Here is a 21,989-nt window from a genome sequence, read left to right on the forward strand (position 1 = left end):
CCTGAGTCTCTGTTTTCAGGTCTTTGTGTGCGGATGGGAGCTGCCTTTTTTCCCCCACGTCTCTACGTCCTAATTCCTCTCCTCTTCGTTCCTTCCCTCTCCCAAACGGCCGAGAGGGAGCAAACAGCCTGTTTCTGACTGAAAGTGTGTGCAAGAGGCAGAAGAACTGAGGCCGAGTGATGGGAGTGTGAGACGGAGCAAGACAGATGATATCAAGCACAATTCATTTCCACACAGATATCATGTTAGCTGTTTCGGGATAATTAGAAGTCAGTTAGGAAGGACTAGGGAGGATTATTTTCTTTATCATCATTCATTTAATTGGTTGAAAAAAAAGGAGCACTACACATTCAGGAGCAGTATTTACATCGAGCCTCTTTGAAGACCGTCAGACAACAGTAGAAACGAACAGCACCAATGGTACAAAAACCAGAGTTGAGTTAGTACAATAGATATTCCTTCTACCTTAAAAAATGGGGTGAAAACATTGTTTCTCTCACGAATTGTGGTGTCTTTCATCTCACATAATCCCACTTTAGGGAGTTGAAAGATTTTTGTCTGAAAGGCCCTGCAAAAATCAGCAATCAAGCAAGCAATTAATGCATTCCCGTATTTGTATCTGTTGTACTAGTTCTAACTCGTCAGATTTCTTCCGGTATGATGAGGTCAAAAGCTGCAGTTTGAAGAGGAGAACTTCATCCGGGTTATCAGTTCTTTTGCTGAGCTCTGTGATGCAGAAGACGAATGAAATGATAAAGGTGGAGATGACAAGACAAGTAAAGCCCAGAAATACAGTCTGTTATACATTTTACAGTACATGATTCAATAGGTCAAGTAAGGCTGGTGATTTGACGGTGACACTTTAATTACACATCTTTAAAGACGCCAGAAAAATAAATGAACTTATGGATTTTCTGAAAATCACCATTTTTTCATAGCACATTTATTTGGTAATACTTTTCTTGATGATGACTGTCTGGTAATATTACACATTGCACTGACCTTTTTGCTTGTTACACCCTTCTCGAACAGCTTTCCGTTAGCAACGCTTACCTTCTATCATTATCAACGTCTTACTATTAAAGAATAAATGATAAATTGCTGAAAAAAGTCCACATACTCCTTTATGTGTCAAAGCGGGACAGACAAAGCAGGTTTTGGAGAGCACATTTGGGGATTTTTTTTTTTGGATGCTGCAAATGTTGTCGCAGATGAGAAAATGATCAAAGCTTTTGAAAAAAGGGGGGGCCATTGGAGAGAAGCCCTAATCCAGTTTCTCCTAACTGTATAGTGTAACAATACACTGAGAGCTGGCATAGTCCGGTCCACAATACCAGACGTGAGAAAGCAGTGATCCAAAGTCGTGAGCTATACAAGCCATGGGAAAGCAGCAATCCTATCAACACACTAACTCATAGGCACATAAACCTACACACACACACATACACACCACACACACTTTCTCTCTCTCTCTCTGTCACACACAAACAGTATAATTCGCCAGACTTCCAATTAGGGCATTAATGGCTGTGGGAAAAAGTGTACACACACACACACACACACACACACACAGATACAGTAACTGAGACTTTCTAAGCTCAAAGTTAATAGCACCCAGTTGTTCAGTGCCAGAGACAGACCCTGTGGGAGGAGGGAGTGGAGAGTATGGTTGGTGTTAAAGCTTACACTAATGCAACAGGGGCAAAATCTCCCAACAAGCATGCAGGGTAGGAACATTTAACAGAACTCTGTTTTTGTTGTTGTTCGTATAAATCAATATTGGATGATGTGTTTCATGTTTATGGTGTAATTCCACTAAAGTCTTTTCCAAAACCCTCATTTTATAAGGCTGTAAAAATAGCCATAATCTGTGAAAAATATAACAACTACAACACTCATTAACACGCACTTCTTTGTTATTTTATTGAGTTTTTTTCTATCCAATTCTTTTCCCAGTGTCCTTTTTAAAAATAAGTTCAATTTCAATTACTTTTTGAAGTTTTTGTCTGAGCTGATTAACCCCTCTTAGCGATGTCCTACCCTGTCAGCCAGCACACTAGAGGAAGAACTGGGTTGGACGAGGATGAGGGCATAATAATAAAGAAGTTGGAACGCAGGGAGAAAACATAACATACAAAAAAACAAAGCGAGAAGGATGAGAAATGGTGAGACGGAGGAGCAGAGGGACACAGATGGTAGGGAGGGAAGGCAGAACAGGAGGACGGAGACAGAGGGATGGGGTGGAAGTTGATGCGCTGGATGTCTTCCTCCTGTTCCATCAGCAGAAGCCTGTTGGAGGAAAAGAACAATAATGAGAACAGCTGCAGCGGATACACACACACATACAATGGAGAACACATTCCTCCAGCAAAAAATGCACACACACACAGAAACACAGACACACATACACTCACCCTCACACTCGAAGGCTTGCAGCATGGTGGTGTAAGAGGGGCCCAGCCAAGAGGTGTAGCTACCCAGAACCCTCTGCAGGTGGTGGGTGGCGTCACTGAAGAGCAGATCGGATGCACCATAGCCTGTTGAGCTGAACAGTCTGAAGCCCCCGGTGGCGTTGCCAAACACACTCTGCAAGAGAGGGAAAGTGTGTGACAGGACTTAAACATGAGGGCCTGCTGGATGTGCGTTGGCGTGCTCTGCGTGCATGTGTGTTTGTTTGGATTTGTGTGTGTGTAGTCAGGGGATCGGCACTGGACGTATCAGTCATCTCACGCACACAGAGAAAGGAAGAAGGATGGCAGTTTAGCAGAAACCGGCGTTCTGAGACACACTGATCGATAACACAGACTCCACAGAGATACGTTACAGACAACAGCACGCATACCTAGAGAAAACACGCACACACACACACAGCTGATGTAATTTCATACCCACCTGTACACGTTCCAGGTACTTCCACACACGACACTTGTTCTCTGTGCGCACCACCACAGCGTTAGTGGGGACGGCTGCCAGGTGACATCGATCATACTCATCCAGACCGGCCTCGGTTCCATCTGGGCACAGCAACTTCAGGTCCTCTACCTCCAGATCCAGGGCCCAGGACTCCTGGTTTTTACCTGGACACGAGAGTGAAGGAGGTGTCAAGCAATGAGCACAAGAGCACTGTATTTCCAAAACCAAAAATACAAGAGTGAAGGTGCAAGAAATAAATAAATTGATGGCACGGCATGCTAATTTGTTCAAACGTAAGCTGCAAATGTTAGCATGCCTCGCTGACTAGCTTACTAGCTACAGTAGTAAGCTAACCTCCAAAGGCCAGGGGCATGTTGTTAGCTAACTACATTATTTCTGAGAGGTTTTCATTGTAACTATAACCCTATAGTTGCAACGAAAACATCTCAGAACCAAGACACTATATACTATAATATTAGCAGCTCTGTCCTGCTCTTTATTTGGTTTGGGGATGTTGCATTAAATAGTTGGAGTTAGTTAAATAGTTGCATTAAATAGTGTTTTCATGTTGGCCAAGCTCATCGTCATTACAGCATTACTTGTTTTATTATGCCCAGACTAAGTAACCTGTGACCCATCCGTTTATGGTGGCTAATGTCACCGCAATATTAATCTGAATATTTGATATTTAAATTTTGAGAGCTGTGGTTGGCCGCCTACTTTATGAATTCAAAAAAGCAGACAAAACCCTATTTAGACAAATATATAATTAAAGGGCAAAGATGGACCACCTTGAAACTACTCTCTTCCTCCCCAGAGTGCAGCACAGACCTTCTGTGTTTTCGTGACCTCCGTTAATTGGTGTGACTGCGGACATTTCTGAACCATATGAGAAAGCATGCTTCGTTAAACAGCTACAGTGTTTGTGAAGCCGGTGTCAAACTGCTCCTTCTCGGCACTACCAGCAGAGTCTGTGTAGCGTGACTGCGATAATGATCACCATTAATTTTAGATGTTGCCCAAAGCAGAGGAGCAGATGCAGCAAACAGAGAATTAGGGCATTTCTTGGCTGGACAAAAATGTCTGAAACACTGCCTGTCCCTTCCTGTCTATATGATATATCTGTTTCTTTCACATTCTCACTTATGTTCTCTTTCAATCTTATTTTTATCTCTCTTTCTGTTTGTCTATCTTGATCTCACAAAAGTACACACACACATCAAATACCATTTAATCTGTGTGTAATCTGTTCATTGTGTTTCACACATGGTGAAACACCTTGAGAAACATTGTGAAACACTGACATCCTGTGACCCGATGGGGACTAGCACTCCCTGCTGGCCCCAAGGTAACTTAATCATAAATTATTTAAATTAATACATTATGTCCTGATATAACCAGTGGTGTAGTCTATAAAAAGCATAATGACACTGACCATCCAAATTGTCGAAGATCGTTGTGTGTTTGACAAAGGCGACATCGCCGAGGTTCTCTGCCACACACCTGAAATAAAAACACAGAGCTCACAAATTATCCAACACATTTAATGAATACATGGACCAAATCATGAATAAAGTGGAAATCAGTGCACTTGGGAATGTGTTACTGTAACAGCCAGACTCTGGAGACCACAACTAAACTCTATCTGCTGTCTATTATTGCATTTCAAGGACTGAAAGCCCATCCCCAACACACTAATTTGCCAGAGGCCATTTTAGGCCATTTTACTGAGCACAACTGCACTATAACACAGTAATATATATGTGAAGGAGGTCATTATCTATAATTATAACATGCAGGCAATGAGTGAAACTGACATTAAAAAGAAATTGCAGTGCATGGGGATTCATCCTATTATTTTGATCTGTTTGTATTATTACTATCATCACTGTATTCATTTTTTAAGAGCAAGCAGCGCTAATTACTCAGTATTTTTTTCCTTTATGGAGACAGAAGGCTGAAATAGATTTAAAGTAGATGAGACACAGAGGCAGAGGTTGCAATAACTGCACCACTTGTGGGTGTCATTAGTATATTATTTCCCATGTTATTACCTCAGCGCCCCTGCCTCTCCATAGTGCCTCTCTCGATGGTTGTTGGCACAGATATGCCGGTCGTTCTCGTCTCCTATGCAGGCTTCGCACAGGTTCTTAGGGTTGTTGCCTCTGGGGTCGTGCTGTGGATCCTTAACGCCAGGCACACAGCTGTAACCAAAGAAGTTGCCAACGGCTGATGAAAAAGACAAAGAATGAATTAGAGGAATAATAAGAAAAGCTGAAGGAAGATAATTAATGTTTAATTTAAAAGTCCGTCCTCCAATTTGCCATTTCTAACTTATCAGGCACTCCACTAAAATTATACAAAATGATATTAAGTCCATTCAAGACAAGTGTAGTGTAGCTGAAACACTTTGAATTGATTAATTAGTTAACACGGAATTAATCTGGAGCTATTTTGATAACTGATTGCTTTGATTTTCTTTGTTTTATGTGACATTAAACCGAATACGTTTAGGGACTGGATTGTTGGAGGGACCAAAAAAAGCAATTTGAGTAAAGCACCTTGGCATTAAGAAATTAGGCAATGGCAATTTTTCACTTATTTCTAACATTTTACAGACCAACTGAGAAATTGACAAAAATAACTGGCAGATTAATTAATAATTTAAGTGATCATTAGTTGTAATAATTAAGCTCATCTGTCAGTGAAGTATGCACTTCTGTATCTTCAGTGGTAATTTCGTTTCTCATTGGGAACAAATTCAGTGAAACCCAAGGTAGTTCATCTCTCAATACGTCCCTCTGCTATCATATGCCCTGTGGCAGTTTTATTTTTCTGTTTTTACTCTTAGATTTGATGCTGAAGTGAATATTTACCTTTGAGTGGTGAAAGTGAGACTGACTCAAAATAAAGTACAGCTCCCATGTTTATCATATTGAAGGAACAATGTGAACAATGCAATTTATGTGCTTCTGAACAATGGAGCAAACAAAGCAGACAAACACTCCTTTCACAAAGCTGCAGCTGTCCACATGGCCAGACTTGTAGTGATTTTCACCCCTTTTAATACTTTTTTCTGTGCCAACCTAACAGCCATGTTGCTTTTCACTGAGCAATGAGGTTCTTCACCATCACTGCAACTTTCTTACCCTGTAAAATTATCTTTTAAACACAATTCAAAGAGGATTTTAAAAATAAATTGTCTCCAGCTTTATAACCACCATACATTTCACACAGGAAGAGGAGGGACTTTCCCTCTCTACTGCTTTTGTTCCCAGGTTCACCAGCTGTCTGCAATTAACTGGTCTTTAGTCTGAAATGTGTCTCAGAAAGTAGTTACGCCTACACACACACACACACACCAACCTCATACTGATGGAGACAGATGCACTGTTCTCTAGCTGACTCCTCTCCTCTTACCTCTAGTCCTTTTTATCCCTTCACTCTTCATTCCACACCACTGCTTCTTCTCCAGCTTCCACACATCCACACAGAAACACACACACACAGACCTGCTCTGGCTCACCTTTGGGGAAGTTGCACTGCTCTCCCACACTGATCTGGGAGGTGTTGACCAGGTAGCCAATAGGAACAGTCCACCCCACTGTGGTGCGTATGCCAGGGTGACAGGAGCTGCGTTCATGCATCTCCAGCAGGGACAGGTCAGAGGAGGAGCGACGGGCCATCGCCACCACGTAGTAGCTAATACCATCTGGAGGGAAGGTTTGGGGAGAAAGCAAGTGGGAATAATTTTTCAGATCACAGGAGCATGCAAAAAACAACATGAAAATGATTAATAAAGGTATAAGACACAAAGAACAATGTGTTTACGCATTCTATATGTGGCTTATCTTCAGCGACTTACATTAGCTAAGCTGCTGATGCTTCGGTGCCTTCCTGTATACCCTGCTCCAAAGCTCAAACCTGTGACTTACCCACTCCATTGTGAGATTCTCCTGCAGCCAGCTCTAGGCCGTGGCAGAGGCCAGCAGCATAGATGTCGTCTGCAGACATGGAGGCTGCATCTGCTGTCCCATTCTGACAAAAAAAAAAAAAAAAAAAACACATTTATTTTCTCATTGTCAAATGACATATAGATGCCCAGTTATTCCAAATTGTCTGAACTGGCAACAGATACTGAGGATGCACAGCACAAGCTTGTTTGTTTCATGGAGCTGAAAATATCCCAAATTTCTTAAAACATAAAACATGGCCAGTTTATGACGATGTGGACATATTGAGATGGTGTAAAAGATCACGTGTAACATTTTGGTCTATTATATCCAACCATCAAACCCTAACTGTCTGATGAATATGAGTGATTGATGAAACTGAAAATAGTCATACTATGTAATCATCCCTGTTTCTGCAGGGATGATTCTGCAGCACTGTACCTTAATTTTGTCCATGCAGTCTCTGGAGTTCAGGCCACGGACACATAGCAAAGTCCCTCTAATATTCAAAGCTGTAGCATTCCCGGCCAAATCCAGACACTTCTGCTCTTCAGCGTCAGACAATACACACCAGGAGACTGAACAAAGTTACAAAGAAATGAAAATTATTCTGTGGAAAAAACGCATGCACTGTGCCAACAAATGTTAAGCTACATCCAAAACTCTTCATTCTATTTTATTTTAAGCATTAATATAAACATGCACCTAAGTTGAGAAATAGTCTTAAATTGAAGTTGTCTGTACCTGTAGTTTTTGGGTTGGAGATACAGCTGACAGGCAGAAGAGGCAGAAAGAGCAGGAAAGCTACAGGAAACCTTCTCTCTGGACGCTCCATGTTGGCTCTGTTGGGAAACCTGCTTGGGAGAATCTCTCTAATACCAGATAGATGAGGTGCAGGTGGATTTCACAGAGAAAAAAAAAACCTCACTCAGCTTCTCCCTTCCTCTCGTATAACCTGGTCCTGAGACAGAAAGAGGGGGAAAGAGAGGGTAAAAGGTGGGCGAATGAGGCAGGTAAGCTGTACGTAGAAAGAAGAAAACATTACATTATTCCTCTCTCCCCGCCTCTTAAGTCAAAGTGCTCAGCAGATAATCCTTCCTCCATCTCCTGATAGCAGTATAGCATTTCCACCTCAAATTATCCACTGAGACTTATCCCCAGTGGAGAGGATAGTGGCGGACACACGTAGGCCCTGAGCAGTTCAGGTCACCTGGCACGGAGCGTTGACCCGGGGTCTTTAATTAAAAAAGCTGTGGACAATGTGGCTCTGTGCTGGAGCTGTGTTCGTGGAGAACAGATACTGGCTGGGTCTTGCTCCAACTCACTGGACACTAAAGCTCCAAGCAAGCAAGAACAAACAGCACTGGCTATTGTTCACGGCCACAGGACCCAGTGGAGGGAAAACATATCAGCTATTTGATACCATTCTCCCTTTTCTCTCTCTCTTTGCACATACACAAAAGCACAAACACACTCAGTGACATTTTTCTGAGCCAACTAATAACTGCATAAATCTAAACAGGTAGAGTTTGCAGAACAGACAAGTTAATGGATTTATCTTCTGGACCACTTTGTGTTTGCAGTGTTATGTTATGTCACATCTGCATGATCGCTCAGGGAGGTGAAAGGTCATTTTATTTTCCATGCGGACTTCATGAGCTCTTTATTGGGGCGAGGATGGGGTATCTGATCCTCTGCATGCACAGGTGACAGGACAAGGAAGCACAGAGGGTCACTGACTCTAATGAATGCACAGTAGTGTTGAAATGTTGGTCTGTTTGTTGGAAGTTTGCTCTCCTTGAAATGAACAGCACTTCTTGTGCTCCGACGCAACTCCTCCTCTAAGTCTATATCTGGGCTGCTGAATGAGATACATATAAATTGGTTAGTGACATCTTCTGTCCTTACAGTGCTATTCAAATCCTTATTACACAATCGTGTTAAAATACAGATGAAGAAATATGGAAATTGTGTAATACGTAAAATTTTGAATCTTTACACAGAATTTCCCACAATCAAATATTTGACTTCACTCTTTTAGTAGTTTTCAGTGCTGTCTTTTGCATCAGCTATGGTGCAAAGCCAAGAAGCACATTAGTTCAATCAGAATCAGAATCAGAATCAGAAAGACTTTATTGCCATGTAAGTGAAGAGGTTTCACATTACTAGGAATTTGTCTTGGTGATTGGTGCATACATAGAACATAACAGTAACATGTAATTGAAGAATAAAATAAAAAATAAAAATAAAAATAAAATAGAGTAAGGTAACACAAAATAAAATAAGTGAAAAAAATATTTTTCTGGAGGTAGTTCAAAAGTAAGGTGCAGGGTGGAGTATAGTGCAAGTGGGTGAGGTAGACAGTGCACTTATGTACAATGTTATGTTACTTGTACTTTACTTACCTTTTTTAATTGCATACATCTAAGTTATTCAGAGTAGTCATTCTGTGATAAATACCTCTAATTTTGGTTTACATTTACAAAATATGGAAAACGCAAAATTAAGGTGCCAGTACTTAACACTGTAGCTGTTAGCGAGCAGAAAATACTCCCTTGAAGCCTTTAAACTCACCATTTCGTTCTCGATAAATTGTCACACAAAAATGATTTATGTTATTCCCACTGAATTAATATAGCGCTGACGTTATGGTTATTTTAGCCTACAACCTGTTGGAGGACTCCTCTGCCCCACAATGCATCTCGATGATAATGTTTTGGTGACGTCACGCTTGGCTGGAAGGGAAGACCGAAGACAGCCAGTGGGTGGGCTGGGCTGCGGTCCTGCTTTCGGGTTCTTACATCGCAAATCACGCAAATACGATTGTTTAAACCCAATATAGGAATACAGAAACATCACAGAATGAGTTAGAGGCTGTGTTTCGTGTGTGCCAGGTAGGTGGATGATTTATATCGCTGTGTTTTGACAGTGCTCGCCCCGGCTGCTAGGCTGCCTTTTGTGCTGTGTTGCTAGCTTAGCTCGTAGGGCTAACAGCAGGAGCAGCAGCATCGGGCAGCCGACTGTCTGACTGGCGCCTCCGAGGCGCCACTGCCCGGCCAATAAAACCGCTCGTTAATTGCCTGTTAGCTACAGCAAACAGATAGGCCTACAGTTTGTGAGGTCTACAAAGAATAAGCTGCTGGTAGCTTTGCGTGCTCGTATACTTAACGACATAGCGAGGGACTGTGACATTGAAATTTAAGGTGTTAGCATAATAGCGGGATTTGTATCATTAACGTTAGCGTCAGTTTTTGTCAGTGCTGTTAGCCTGCTGAGAGGAAGCTCCAGCACAGCAAATATTACCATTAAAGCTATTAATAGTAATTAGCCTTTTAAACAACAACTCAAGATCTAACTACATGATTATATTACCTTAATGTAAAGACATTTAACTTTCTTATCTAATAGTGTAATTAAATTTGAGGTCATTGTCTTTGAAATGCTTGCAGCTACTCAATAATTAGCAATGCTCAATAAAGTCAAGACAAACTGAGGACTCTGCATTCAGCCGTTGTAAATTGAGATCGGCAGAGATCGTCAGAATACATAGAGGGGGTAAATGCAATTATCCTCTTTGCAAGAGTGTACTCATTTGAACTCTCTTTGGCTCCTCTTCCCTTCCTCTGTCAGTGCACTGAAACATGGGTCGTTGCAGCATCCACGTCCTTCTGCTGCTCTTGCTGCAGGCCCTGCAGACATCAGCTGAGGACTCAGGTACTGTGTTCAACTGTCGTTCCACTTTAAGTTGTACTGTTTTCAGACTCTGATGCTTCTTATCTCTTTTTGTACCTGTAATGAGCAACAAGAGCAACATGCATATCCCTAGCAGCTGTTCATTTTTTATTTAGTGACAGTTGATAAGAGAGTAGCCAATGCTCGTATCTGCTGTAGAGATTCATAGAACTCAGAGAGATGATTTGAAGCTAAGCTTAGGTTTAACATGCATTCAGACCTTTTTTAGTTATGAAGGTAATATGGATACATATGTCACCATTGCCATGGAGTTCTGTCTGGCAATGTCACTCTACAGAGCTCTGGATATGTGAGCTCACAAAAACAATTTCTTAGAAATGAAGCAACCTCATATTCCTATTTTGGCTTTAATATTTTGCTTCAAACTCTGTTGTGCAACAGATATTTTTTCCTTATTTACAGTGTGAGGAGGAGAAAAGGCTTTATGATCAACTGTTCCAATAGTGTTGAATCTCCACTGCACAAAACCGCTGAAAAAGAAATGCATTTTAACAATGAGTAGCCTCTGAATCACACAGTCGGTACATTTTAGCCATTGAATATAACTGAAAATGGGGGAAGATGTTATTAGATCATGTTTGTCATGAACACCTATCAGTTACAACATTAAACCCACAGACAGGATGGAATTAGTAACATTGATCAACACGTTACAATGTTCTCCTGGGAAACCTGGGTTTCTTTCCTTCATGTGAATCTTGAAATGTAGCAGAAATGTAGCACATGTCTAAACGTTGTAGACCAAGCATATGGTAGGCAGGTGGATTTAATGTTGTGGCTGGTTGTTGTATGGCTATTGTAGGCTTAATTTTGTTTGTAGTTGAAGTCCCACCCTCCTGAGTGTCCTTTGGTACTTGTCTGTAAGTTTGTGCACAATCATGTTTTACCAGCTTGTTTGTATGAGTGAGAAAGTTTGTGAGACAGAAGTGAGACAGTGTGTATTTGTTTCTGTGCACACTCAGTAGCTTGACTGTATAGTGAACTCTTATAATCTTTTCCCACAGATGGACAGTTGACGTGTCTGTGTGATAAATGCCTCCAGGCCACCCAGTGCCGTGGTACGCAGTGCTTCTCCTCTGTCAAAGTCAGCAGCAGCAGCAAGGTGGTGATTGAGCGCGGCTGCCTGAAGGGGCCGGAGAAAATCAGTTTGCATTGCTCCACGGCTCCGTCCCTGCACCATGCTATTTTCTGCTGCTCCCAGGACATGTGCAACAGCAACACCACCGCGAGTTCTCTGATGTCTCTGCTTCCCACAGGTGGATGTTAGATCATAACATGCTTCACATTAGCAAGGAAATGTATTGTCAAATGGAGTAACTGTATTCTGTGACATGACACTATCTTAATTTTTCCCTTTCCTACCCTCTGTACCTGTTTCAACTCTACTCTTGGCCACAGCCCCAGAGGGTGAGCCAGTTCGGTATCGTGTGGAGACCTTGGCTCTCTTTGTTCTCGGTCCGGTGGTGGTTCTGGCTTTGCTGTCTGTAGTGTCAGTTCTGGCCTGCAGGAGGCTCCACCACGGCCGTCTGCAGAGGCTGCAGGAGTTTGACACTGAGCAGGGAGCCATAGATGGCCTCATCACCTCCAATGTGGGAGACAGCACTTTAGCGGTAAGAATGAGACACTGAAAACTCAAAAGCGTGCTTTCTGTTCTGCCAGTGAATAAAATCTGCTATGTTTTATTTCGGTTGATATTCACAAGGTGTATAAAATCATTTACCCAGTGAAATTTGCTGACATTTGAAGATTTGAAGTAAATATGCAGAGTCTTGATTCCAGTTGTATTAATACTTTATCGTATGTGATATCTGTCTCTCTTTTAGGACCTGTTGGACCACTCGTGTACGTCAGGCAGTGGTTCAGGTCTTCCATTCCTCGTTCAGAGAACTGTGGCCAGGCAGATCAGTCTGATGGAGTGTGTAGGTAGGCGTGACACAACACAGTCTGCAGGCCAGGACTGAAAGACTGGTTTTATCAGTTGGTTAGTTTAATTAGAGCCTTGCAGACAGAACTGATATCACAACCAGCAAAATATTTCTATAATATATTATATATCCACAAGTATCCAACAGCACAGATGCTCTTACTGTCACAGAAAGCAAATTGTCGTCATTAAATGCATAGTAATCATGATAATGGAAATTCTATTCAGGAATTTGTCTCCTTATGTCAACTCAGTTTCAGTGGCTCTTGGTATCAGTTTTTTGGATGGCTGTACGTATTTATTTTAGGATGTAACCCAAGTTAAGATAGAGATCTGACAGAGATGTCAAACAAAACAGTGTGAGGGCAACAAGAAGAAGAATCAGCTTTATTGACAGTGTATATATTTTTACATACGCACACTGAATTCGTTTTATGCATTTGACCCATCCTTAGTTGAACACACACATGCAACACCCGGCAAATTACATGCAGTGAAACACACACAGGAGCAGTGGGCAGCATCAAGTACCTGGGGAGCATATTGGGGGTTAAGCTCAAGGGCACATCAGCCGGCTAATCACTCCACCACACCACACCACATTTTTATTTGTCCTTTGTGATGTTGACAGTGCTTAAGATTATGGCACTCGTCCTACAGTGCTGATGCAAAGTTTTACTCATAGCCATGGCAACACTGACAAATTACAATTTGTGCATTCAAATGAAAGTATGTAGGTCACATGCCTTGGGATCCTGTTTTGTACCACAGTGTCATGCAGTACAGTTAGTACCCGTTTGGAATAGGAAAAATGTAACTTTGGATCAGACAAATGAACTCTTTCATCTACAGCGTGAATATACCAGTAAAGTAATGCCCAAAAAGCACTTTTCAAATCTCAAAGCGCAGACAGCGATTGACAGTATGTGCGTCTCCTGTCAATTTCTCTTTTTCTTATCCTTCTTCCAGGCAAGGGAAGGTATGGGGAGGTGTGGCGGGGCCAGTGGCAGGGTGAGAACGTGGCTGTAAAAATCTTCTCCTCACGAGATGAGAAGTCTTGGTTCAGAGAGACTGAGATCTACAATACAGTGCTGCTAAGACACGAAAACATACTGGGTGAGTTTGTTACAAACACTGCAAAGGAGGAAAAGGCATTTTGTCATTATAAAAGATGTGATATCCCCCGTTGTCTCAGCTATATTCATTCCTGTTTTAGCTTTGTTACCAAGAAAATAGTTGTGATATTAATGCTTTTTACATCTCATGTAAAGAAGTTTGAATTGATTTGTTGTAAGCAAACAGGTTTTGTTAGAATCTCTTGAAATAAACGTTTCTGTGTTTTGTCTACATTAGACAGATGAGTTTTCAGCTGAGCTTTTCTTTTTTCAACTGAACTTCCTTTAACACTCTTGTATTTTAACACCCGTATGTTTGAAAGCAATTACACAGAGGTGAACGCAATATAAAAGCAGCCACTTAATGCAATTCAGCAAAATAATCCCGTAATAAATCCGATCCAAGCAGGAGAAATGGAACTACCACCTCCATAAATCATACACCACTTGATCTTTTTTCCTTCTCATCTGTCATGTTGCTCTCTCTCTTCCCAGGCTTCATGGCTTCTGACATGACTTCTCGCAACTCCAGCACCCAGCTCTGGCTCATCACGCATTACCACGAGAACGGTTCTCTTTATGACTACTTGCAGCGAGTTGCAGTGGAGACGTCTGAGGGCTTGGCGATGGCGGCGTCCGTAGCGTGCGGCCTGGTGCACCTGCACACGGAGATCTTCGGCACTGAGGGGAAACCGGCCATCGCACATCGGGACCTGAAGAGCAAAAACATCCTGGTCACAAAGGATCTGCGCTGCTGCATCGCAGACTTGGGTAATTCAGTTACCTAACATTTTACTATCATCCACTACTTTTAATGTGTTAGCCTTCGGGTTTAAGTTTATTTTTATGGCATCAATGATCAGTAATAAATAGACATTTTACAAATATCACAGAAGGCTGGTGTTTAACACTTCTCTTTTACCTTCTTTTTATTCTGCCATTTTTTTTCATTGTGTACTTTCCTTTGTCTTTTGCACAGTCCATCTTTTGCCTGGTGTGTAGTCCCTGTGTGTATGTGGCCGAATCTTTCTAAATCCTGCTATAATACATGTGTGTAACTGCATGTTTGCAGGGCTGGCTGTGACTCACTCCCAGGCAGACAACCTGCTCGATGTGGGCAACAACCCAAAGGTTGGCACCAAGCGTTACATGGCACCCGAAGTGCTGGACGAGACCATTCAGACAGACTGCTTCGATGCTTATAAGAGAGTGGACATATGGGCCTTTGGACTGGTGTTGTGGGAAATAGCAAGACGCACATACAGCAATGGCAAGTCTAATTTATTTTTCAGCCTGTGACATAGTGAACAACCACCTGTAATTTCTTATTCAGAAATAGTCAAGGCCCTGCATTCAGGAGGGGGAACTCATCCACCACTAGTTTGTCCTCTTACTGCAGTTTTATAAGTTCTGGCATTTCAAACTGACTTTGCAGGTATTGTTGAGGAGTACAAGCCTCCGTTCTACGATCAGGTGCCAAATGACCCCAGCTTTGAGGACATGAGGAAGGTGGTGTGTGTGGAGCAGCAGAGGCCTTTCATTCCTAACCGTTGGTTCTCTGATCCTGTGAGTATTTTACTATTTAGTCCTGAAATTATCGTTCACCGTCGTCGTGGATGACAAAATGTTCACTCGGAAATGTCGTCCGTCATTAAAAGCACGTCAACAGATACTTTTTAATATGCTGTGTGTCTTTTTCAGTGCCAAGTATTTGTTCCAATGCTAATACAAACATTTCAATCCCTGAAAGTTTCCTCATTAAGTTCGCGATATGTTTTTCTGAGAGCGCCTCCACACATCTAAAAGCTCTTGAAGTCGCATCGATTCCTCTCGCTGTGGGTGCGTCACTGCATGTTTCATTTCCCGTCCTCTCTCCCAGACTCTCTCAGCACTGGTGAAACTGATGAAGGAGTGCTGGTACCAGAACCCCTCTGCCAGGCTTACCGCGCTGCGGATCAAGAAGACCCTGGACAAGATTCACAGCTCTCTGGAGAAGGGCAAGGAGTCGTGAGAGGGAGAGGAGCCTCCGAGGCAGCTGCCTGATGTCGGGGATCGGCTCAGAGAAGAGCCCAGTGTTTGTCAAAGGAGAACGGACAGAGGACCAGAGGAGAGAATTGTTCAAGTGTCATCCAGCCTCATCCTTCTCTTCTTGCTCTCTTACTTTCACTGTGGTCGCCTTCCACCGACATCTTTCTCTCTTGACTTGAAGACGTTTGAAAGTGTCCTGTCTGAATAAGCCAGCGTTTGCTACAGGACATGAGCCCATGTGTTCGCACTGACCTGAAGACTGTTACCGAGTGTGAAGAACAATGGGTGGCTTATTGTAGTACTCCCATCCCAATGCTTTAATGCCCATTTAAGACTGCTCACACACACACACAAACACACAAACCAAACACTACATACTGAGTGTCTATTACAGATTAGTTTCTCATGCCTGCCCAGTGTTTGTGGCATGCGGTCGTGGCATTCTGCTCAGAGACAATCCCAAGTGTTTCACTCATTTAGCTTTATTAGAACATGCCAACTATTGCCACAAACGCACACACACATATACGCACATACACAAATATGTTCACTTATGAAAGGAAAAGAGCCAATAGAATCAACTGTTTTTAAACTTTTTAAAATGATATTTATGTATTAAATCTCCACTGATACCACACTACTGAGGATATGTAAGACGGTGCGTGAACCTGACTGTATACATATATAGGCATTTACTCTACTGGACTTTCTGTACCCATATTGTCATTATTGGAGCTAGTAAAGAAATAAGTTGTTGAGAACTAGAGATGAAAGGTAGGACATTTTTCAGCTGAGTTTGATTGTTGTATGAGAAAAAACCCCACACAGGATAAAATACTGTTAGTTTGTTTTTTCCTGGTGGTTCCTGGAGTAGACACACAGCAAGTACCTGCCAATAGGCATTAGTCTGTATCTTATAATAAGAAAATGAAATGAACTGATCCTCTCTGCCTAATGCACTTCATTAACTCACTGTGGCTGTTCAAAAAAAAAAAAGTCTTCTGTGCTGACAGAGAGGAATCAAGAAAAACTTGTTTGTGTTGAAGCTGACTTTTCTTTTTTCAAGATACTTAAAGTGGTTTTCTGGAGCGAGTTGGGCCTCCATTTACTCCTCTCATGCTGCCTCACCGTACATCTTGCCTGAATAGGAAAGAAAACACTCCCATCTTAAAAACCGTTTTATTCAAGATCCATTTTGAACAGATAAAGTTGCCTAAGGTTGTGCGGTTGCTAATGAATAACTTCACAAATGCCAGATTGGTTTTGGAAGCAAAAATGTTGCTTTGTCTTTTTTATATGTATTAAAACATTTACTGCACTCTTGCCCATTGATTATCCAGCCTGTTATGATTTTGATACACTGAGCAAAATTACTAATACTACAGTCCTGTTACAAACCATGAAGGTCATAAAGTTTTTTTTTTTTTAAATTTAAATTGATGTAGGGCTGCGTCGAGTCAGCACTACATTCATTTTGGAGGAAGTAGTTTGCTTTTGAATTTGCTGCATTACACTGACATCCTAACAACCTGGCAGTGGAGTGTATTTCTACAAATTAAAGGGTCCCATTTTTTAAAACCTGTCTGGAAAAAATAGGGAGGTGCCCAAACTAACTAACTTTGCTTTGTCAAAAGGGCTGTCGTTTAAAGACAGAACACTTGGACAGATCGTAACTCTAAGTATTTACACAATTTTAAAATGCTCAACCTTATACTGAACATCCAGACACTACTGCAGTCACTCTCTCGTTTTCTCTCTGCCCCCTAGTGGTAACTGAGGCACACTAACGTCTACAGATCATTCACTCACTCGCCCCTAGCCATAATTTGACATTCAAACTTGTTGGGTATTCTGTGGAATACAGACTGGATCAGACTCATGTTACCTTGTCAGGGATCAGCAGAGGTAGATGATAAGAGATTGCTACAATAACAAGCTTGTTGAAGTGGATCTCATTCTGAAAGTTTTGCTGCTTTGTGCAGACGACAGTGAAACTACACTTTTGGGGACATGCTAGTGTTTGCAGCTTGCCTGGGAAATGGCTGCGAAACCTGCAACTCTGCACTAAATGTGTGAGAAAGGTATCACAGGAAAGGGCATGACCTACCATAAAAACATGTGGCAACAAGACTCGATACAGCAATGAGTCAGTCATTTCAGGTCATCTGGTAAAGTCTTGTATGGATTGAGTATGCCATTTGGGTCCAGCATGGCTTTAATGTTAGCCATGAGAGCCACAACCTGGCTGGGTTTACTGTAGTAGATGTAGTTCCTCTTCTTCAGGCCCAGTCCATGCTCTGCGCTGATGCTGCCATGACAGCTGGCGGTCCACTCATAGACAAAGGGCTCAATGGCAGCGAGGAGAGCGGGGTCTTTGGCAGGAGAAGTGACGTTCAGGTGGAGGTTTCCATCTCCTAAACGTACAGATGGAAAGAGATGTGGTTTGAAGATTAAAAATGCTGCATTTTGCATACAAATGCATATTTAAAAATGGAGTTAGTTATTAGTTATTAAAAGTTATTGTAGGCACAGTAATCAAAAAGTCATATCTCATGCTGGCAGACTGTTATTTCTCCTCCTGATATACAGTTTTCATGTTTGTCCTTCTTCTGCTCTTACCTACGTGTCCATATCCCACCACACTCTTGGCCCGGGCCCCAAGGTGCTCCCTCATGTCTGTCACAAGCTGATAGATCCGCTCCACCGGAAGTGAGATGTCATACTTGTAAGTGAAGCCTTCGTGAGTCAGCGCCTCTGTGACGCGTTCACGCATCGACCACAGAGCCTGAAAAAAGGTGGAAATGGAAAGGTTGACTGCAGCCTCACTGTTTGCATTTAAACCATAAAAACAAAAGAAACAAACAGAAATTTTATTTAAAAGGACCCTTGTACAACAAATAGATTATATACATTATGTACATTATATACAAAAACTTTAAGCATTATAGCTTGAGATACTCTATTCTATCTGATTTCCCTACCCTGTCTGTGGTAATCAACTTAACGCATATTTCTACCTACCAAATACTGTTCAAAAATAGGCCAACTTTATTTTAAAAGTCCAAAACCTTGATGTTGAAGGGATATTTTTTTTAGCAATGTCAAACAGAATTTATCAGTTTACGTTTTAGAAACTTTTCAGCCACTGATTTGGTTCTGTAGTAGGATGGTGATCGTGGGACTGACTCAAAATAAATTGCAAGTGGCCATACTCATCATCATACTCATCAGTGCAAATATATATTTGGTTTTATATTTGGTTTTGGTTCTTTTGTGGAATTTGTTGACGGTTAGAAAAATACAGAACATCATCAGATCTGCTCTTTAAAAGATTAAAAACAACACCTTTATTTTTGAGGCTTCTGTTGCCACAGTCCCATCAGTAACCAATGATGAGGTCATGGCCTCCTCCAAGAAATTGTGGAGTTTCTCTTCATCATGTGTGGGGTTGGATCCAGAGGTTTCAATAACAATGTAGAATGGACATTCTGCAAGAAGGTGGGAAGATGATGGCATGTGTGTGTGCTTCTATCAACAAGGTGTGTGCATGTGTGTGCATGTGCCTACCGGAGATGGGATTGGGTAGTTTGAGGTGTGTATTCAGCAACCTCATGCATTCACTGTCCAGAAACTCGAAGGCTGACAGAATTTCTCCCAGCATGCCTCTGCAGAGTTGAAACGTCTTCAGCAGCTGCTCAAAGTTCTCACAACCTAATAAGAATGTAAAAGAACAGAACAACTTATCCACTAATCTTTAAACACGAACTTACGTTTAATCATTAATCAGCTGAACTGTGACGCCATTCCCCTCACCTTTCTGCACACTTACTTAGCATATCAGAATTTGTGTTAAGATAGCGGTAGCTTGAGCTATTGTAAAAGACAAAAGCAATGAGAAAATCCTACCCAGAAAAACCACATTAACAGATTTGGGTTTGCGAGGACAAAGGATGGACACTGCAGTGATGACCCCCAGTGTGCCCTCAGACCCTATGAAGAGCTGTTTGAGGTCATATCCTGTATTATCTTTCCGCAGCGTGGTCAAGCAGTCCAGCACTCGTCCATCTGCCAACACCTGTGCAGGCAACATAAATTTACATAACATAAATTTTATTCACTTTTCCTCAAAGTATCTAACTTAAATACTCTACTCACCACTTCCAAACCCAGCACAGTCCCATGCAAGGAGCCGTATCGCAGCAGCCGGAGTCCACCTGCATTAGTTGCTACGTTACCCCCAATGTGGCAGCTGCCTTTTGCCCCCAGATCAAGTGGCATAATATAGTCTCTCTCCTCCAGGTAAAGGGACAAGTTGTCCAAGACACAACCAGCCTGACAGGTCAGAATGCCTGATAGATGGAGAAAATAATCTCTAAAAATCGGTCAAATATGCTGCACTTTTCGGGGAAAATGTGAACGTCAGTGTTTTAAGACTTACCAGAGATACCATCAAAGGTAAGAATGTTGTTCATAAGGGCAGTGGAGAGGACGATCTCATCATAAACAGGCACACTACCTCCAACCAGCCCAGTGTTTCCTCCTTGAGGGTTCACTGCCAAATTGCGACTGTTACAATACCTACAAGAGCGGAAACGCAATCACTTTAACCACCATAAACACCCATAACTTGTGTATTTGTATTATTGTATACCTGTTCTTCCACCCACCACTACTTGCTATTTACCTGAGAATTTGAGAAACTTCCTCTGTTGTTTGAGGTCTTAGCAACACTTCACTGGAGCCTGCAGAAGGTGTATGAGCACAACACATTACCATGAATGAATTAACAAAATATATAAGTGGTATGGGCCAAATTCAGTTTTAGCCATCATCACCTCTCACTGACTTGAGCCAATCCACATTACTTGACTCCAGTAGGTCTGGATCAGTGACGACTCTGTCTGGTAGGATCCTCCTGAAGAAGGCCAAATCTTGCTGAGTTATTCTTGAGAAAGGCAGCCTGTCCGGTGCTGCGGAAGGGGACAGTTTGGATATCTCTTCTCCAGTGTGCAGCTTTCGATGGCAGACTCTAAACTGCAGTGAAGGGGTGTCTACAGGTGAATGTCTCGCTATGGCTGTAGATGAGAAGGAGCTGTGGAGGCTCAGATGTCTGAGAGCTGCCCTCAGCTTGAGTGTTCTTTGAAAAATCCCCACCATGATTGGAGAGACGGTAGGTGGAGTCACCAAAACAAGCTGCAAAAGGGAAGTGGGATGAATCATAAGTTTTGTTTCCACAAGATAGAAACCAGTAAACCTCTCAGCTCAACCAATATTGTTCTTTAGCTGGTGTGGAGTTGGAACTAGGCATGTGGAGCAGCTCAGTAAATGAACTACACGTCCTGGCTCGTCTGTCAGCTTTGTAGCTAAAACAAAGAGTGGAATTCAAACCACCTAAATACGTAAATCCATAGATTCACTGGGATAGACTTACAATATCAAATATTCAGCAGTCACAATATCCCACAATAGGTAGATTTTGAGTTGGCTTCAAATCTTCGCAGCCTTTCTTCATGTTCACACATAAAGTCAGTATCTAGGTATATAAATAACTTTAAAATAAAAAAACATAAAGTTTAAAAAAAGCAATAAAATGTATATAATATTTAACTGAATGGGGGATTTACATTTGAGGATAGTCTACTTCAACTCTCCTATAGATTAAATCAGACACTTACACTGACCACTTTTCTCTCTCCATTAAGTTAAACAGTGATGTACTATCTCTATTATCGTGTGATTAAAATAGCCGTATAATGTTTCATCCTACCCGAAAGTCCTCTGTTTTGTTATTTAAAGGGGATAAAGGAGAACAGCAAGACGCTTTTCGCTAGCATTTCATGCTAACAAACTACTAAAGTAACTCGCATTACTTTTCGCATAACATCTATGTCTTAAACCTGATGAGGCTTTCAGTTAGCTTAGCTCGATTAGCACAATACTTGCCAAGACGTTAGCGAGAGATATCTTAATGTACTCACCTCGTACGTTCACTTAACAACCCGCATCTTTCTGCTCATGTGTCTCCATTCGTGTCACATCTCTGTCACAAAGTTCAAGGGCAGTTAAGTTAGTTAAATGCGTCCCTTATTCGGTGTTTACAACTAACTAGCTGCTGAGGTTGACGAGGGTTGAAAGGTCGTGGAGATGAGAACGGACCAACCAAAAGCCTTCTTTCAAAACGAGCCAATAGGCGTGAGCTTCGCGTCGATTGACTGTGCAGCCAATGACAGCGGCGGAAAATAAAGTATCACGATTTTTAGAGAATATATTTTATTATTACTCTGTTTACTCTTTTTCTTCTTC

General features: G+C 41.8%; 3 protein-coding genes across 5 annotated transcripts; 1 reads left to right on the forward strand and 2 right to left on the reverse strand.

The window, feature by feature from the left end:
- Positions 1 to 297: 297 nt before the first annotated feature.
- LOC124072073 (otolith matrix protein) lies at positions 298 to 9,563 on the reverse strand. 2 transcript variants are annotated; one of them, XM_046413220.1, is made up of 10 exons: positions 9,441 to 9,563; positions 7,611 to 7,827; positions 7,308 to 7,444; positions 6,849 to 6,951; positions 6,440 to 6,625; positions 4,968 to 5,142; positions 4,349 to 4,416; positions 2,893 to 3,077; positions 2,415 to 2,586; positions 298 to 2,289 (listed from the first exon to the last, which is right to left on the reverse strand). In XM_046413220.1, exons 2-10 carry the CDS (start codon positions 7,699 to 7,701, stop codon positions 2,279 to 2,281), a joined length of 1,128 nt encoding a protein of 375 aa, XP_046269176.1. In that variant the 5' UTR covers positions 7,702 to 7,827; positions 9,441 to 9,563; the 3' UTR covers positions 298 to 2,278. The 2 variants fall into 2 exon arrangements, with proteins under 2 accessions (XP_046269176.1, XP_046269178.1); XM_046413222.1 differs by lacking the exons at positions 7,611 to 7,827; positions 9,441 to 9,563 and having other exon boundaries at positions 6,334 to 6,625; positions 7,308 to 7,325.
- Positions 9,564 to 9,602: 39 nt separating this feature from the next.
- acvr1l (activin A receptor, type 1 like) lies at positions 9,603 to 17,012 on the forward strand. Its single transcript, XM_046413219.1, has 10 exons — positions 9,603 to 9,760; positions 10,497 to 10,580; positions 11,624 to 11,875; positions 12,018 to 12,229; positions 12,443 to 12,542; positions 13,513 to 13,659; positions 14,154 to 14,429; positions 14,731 to 14,928; positions 15,094 to 15,224; positions 15,538 to 17,012. Exons 2-10 carry the CDS (start codon positions 10,508 to 10,510, stop codon positions 15,667 to 15,669), a joined length of 1,521 nt encoding a protein of 506 aa, XP_046269175.1. The 5' UTR covers positions 9,603 to 9,760; positions 10,497 to 10,507; the 3' UTR covers positions 15,670 to 17,012.
- On the reverse strand, positions 16,153 to 21,852 carry d2hgdh (D-2-hydroxyglutarate dehydrogenase). 2 transcript variants are annotated; one of them, XM_046413218.1, is made up of 11 exons: positions 21,665 to 21,852; positions 20,522 to 20,879; positions 20,371 to 20,428; positions 20,125 to 20,264; positions 19,842 to 20,035; positions 19,593 to 19,761; positions 19,254 to 19,397; positions 19,032 to 19,174; positions 18,306 to 18,471; positions 17,794 to 18,100; positions 16,153 to 16,826 (listed from the first exon to the last, which is right to left on the reverse strand). In XM_046413218.1, the coding sequence occupies exons 2-10, from the start codon at positions 20,841 to 20,843 to the stop codon at positions 17,838 to 17,840; spliced, it is 1,599 nt and encodes a 532-aa protein (XP_046269174.1). In that variant the 5' UTR covers positions 20,844 to 20,879; positions 21,665 to 21,852; the 3' UTR covers positions 16,153 to 16,826; positions 17,794 to 17,837. The 2 variants fall into 2 exon arrangements, with proteins under 2 accessions (XP_046269174.1, XP_046269173.1); XM_046413217.1 differs by lacking the exon at positions 16,153 to 16,826 and having other exon boundaries at positions 17,115 to 18,100.
- Positions 21,853 to 21,989: the final 137 nt, after the last annotated feature.

This window comes from Scatophagus argus, chromosome 15, assembly GCF_020382885.2.
Source record: "Scatophagus argus isolate fScaArg1 chromosome 15, fScaArg1.pri, whole genome shotgun sequence".
In the NCBI taxonomy this organism is placed as follows: domain Eukaryota; kingdom Metazoa; phylum Chordata; class Actinopteri; family Scatophagidae; genus Scatophagus; species Scatophagus argus.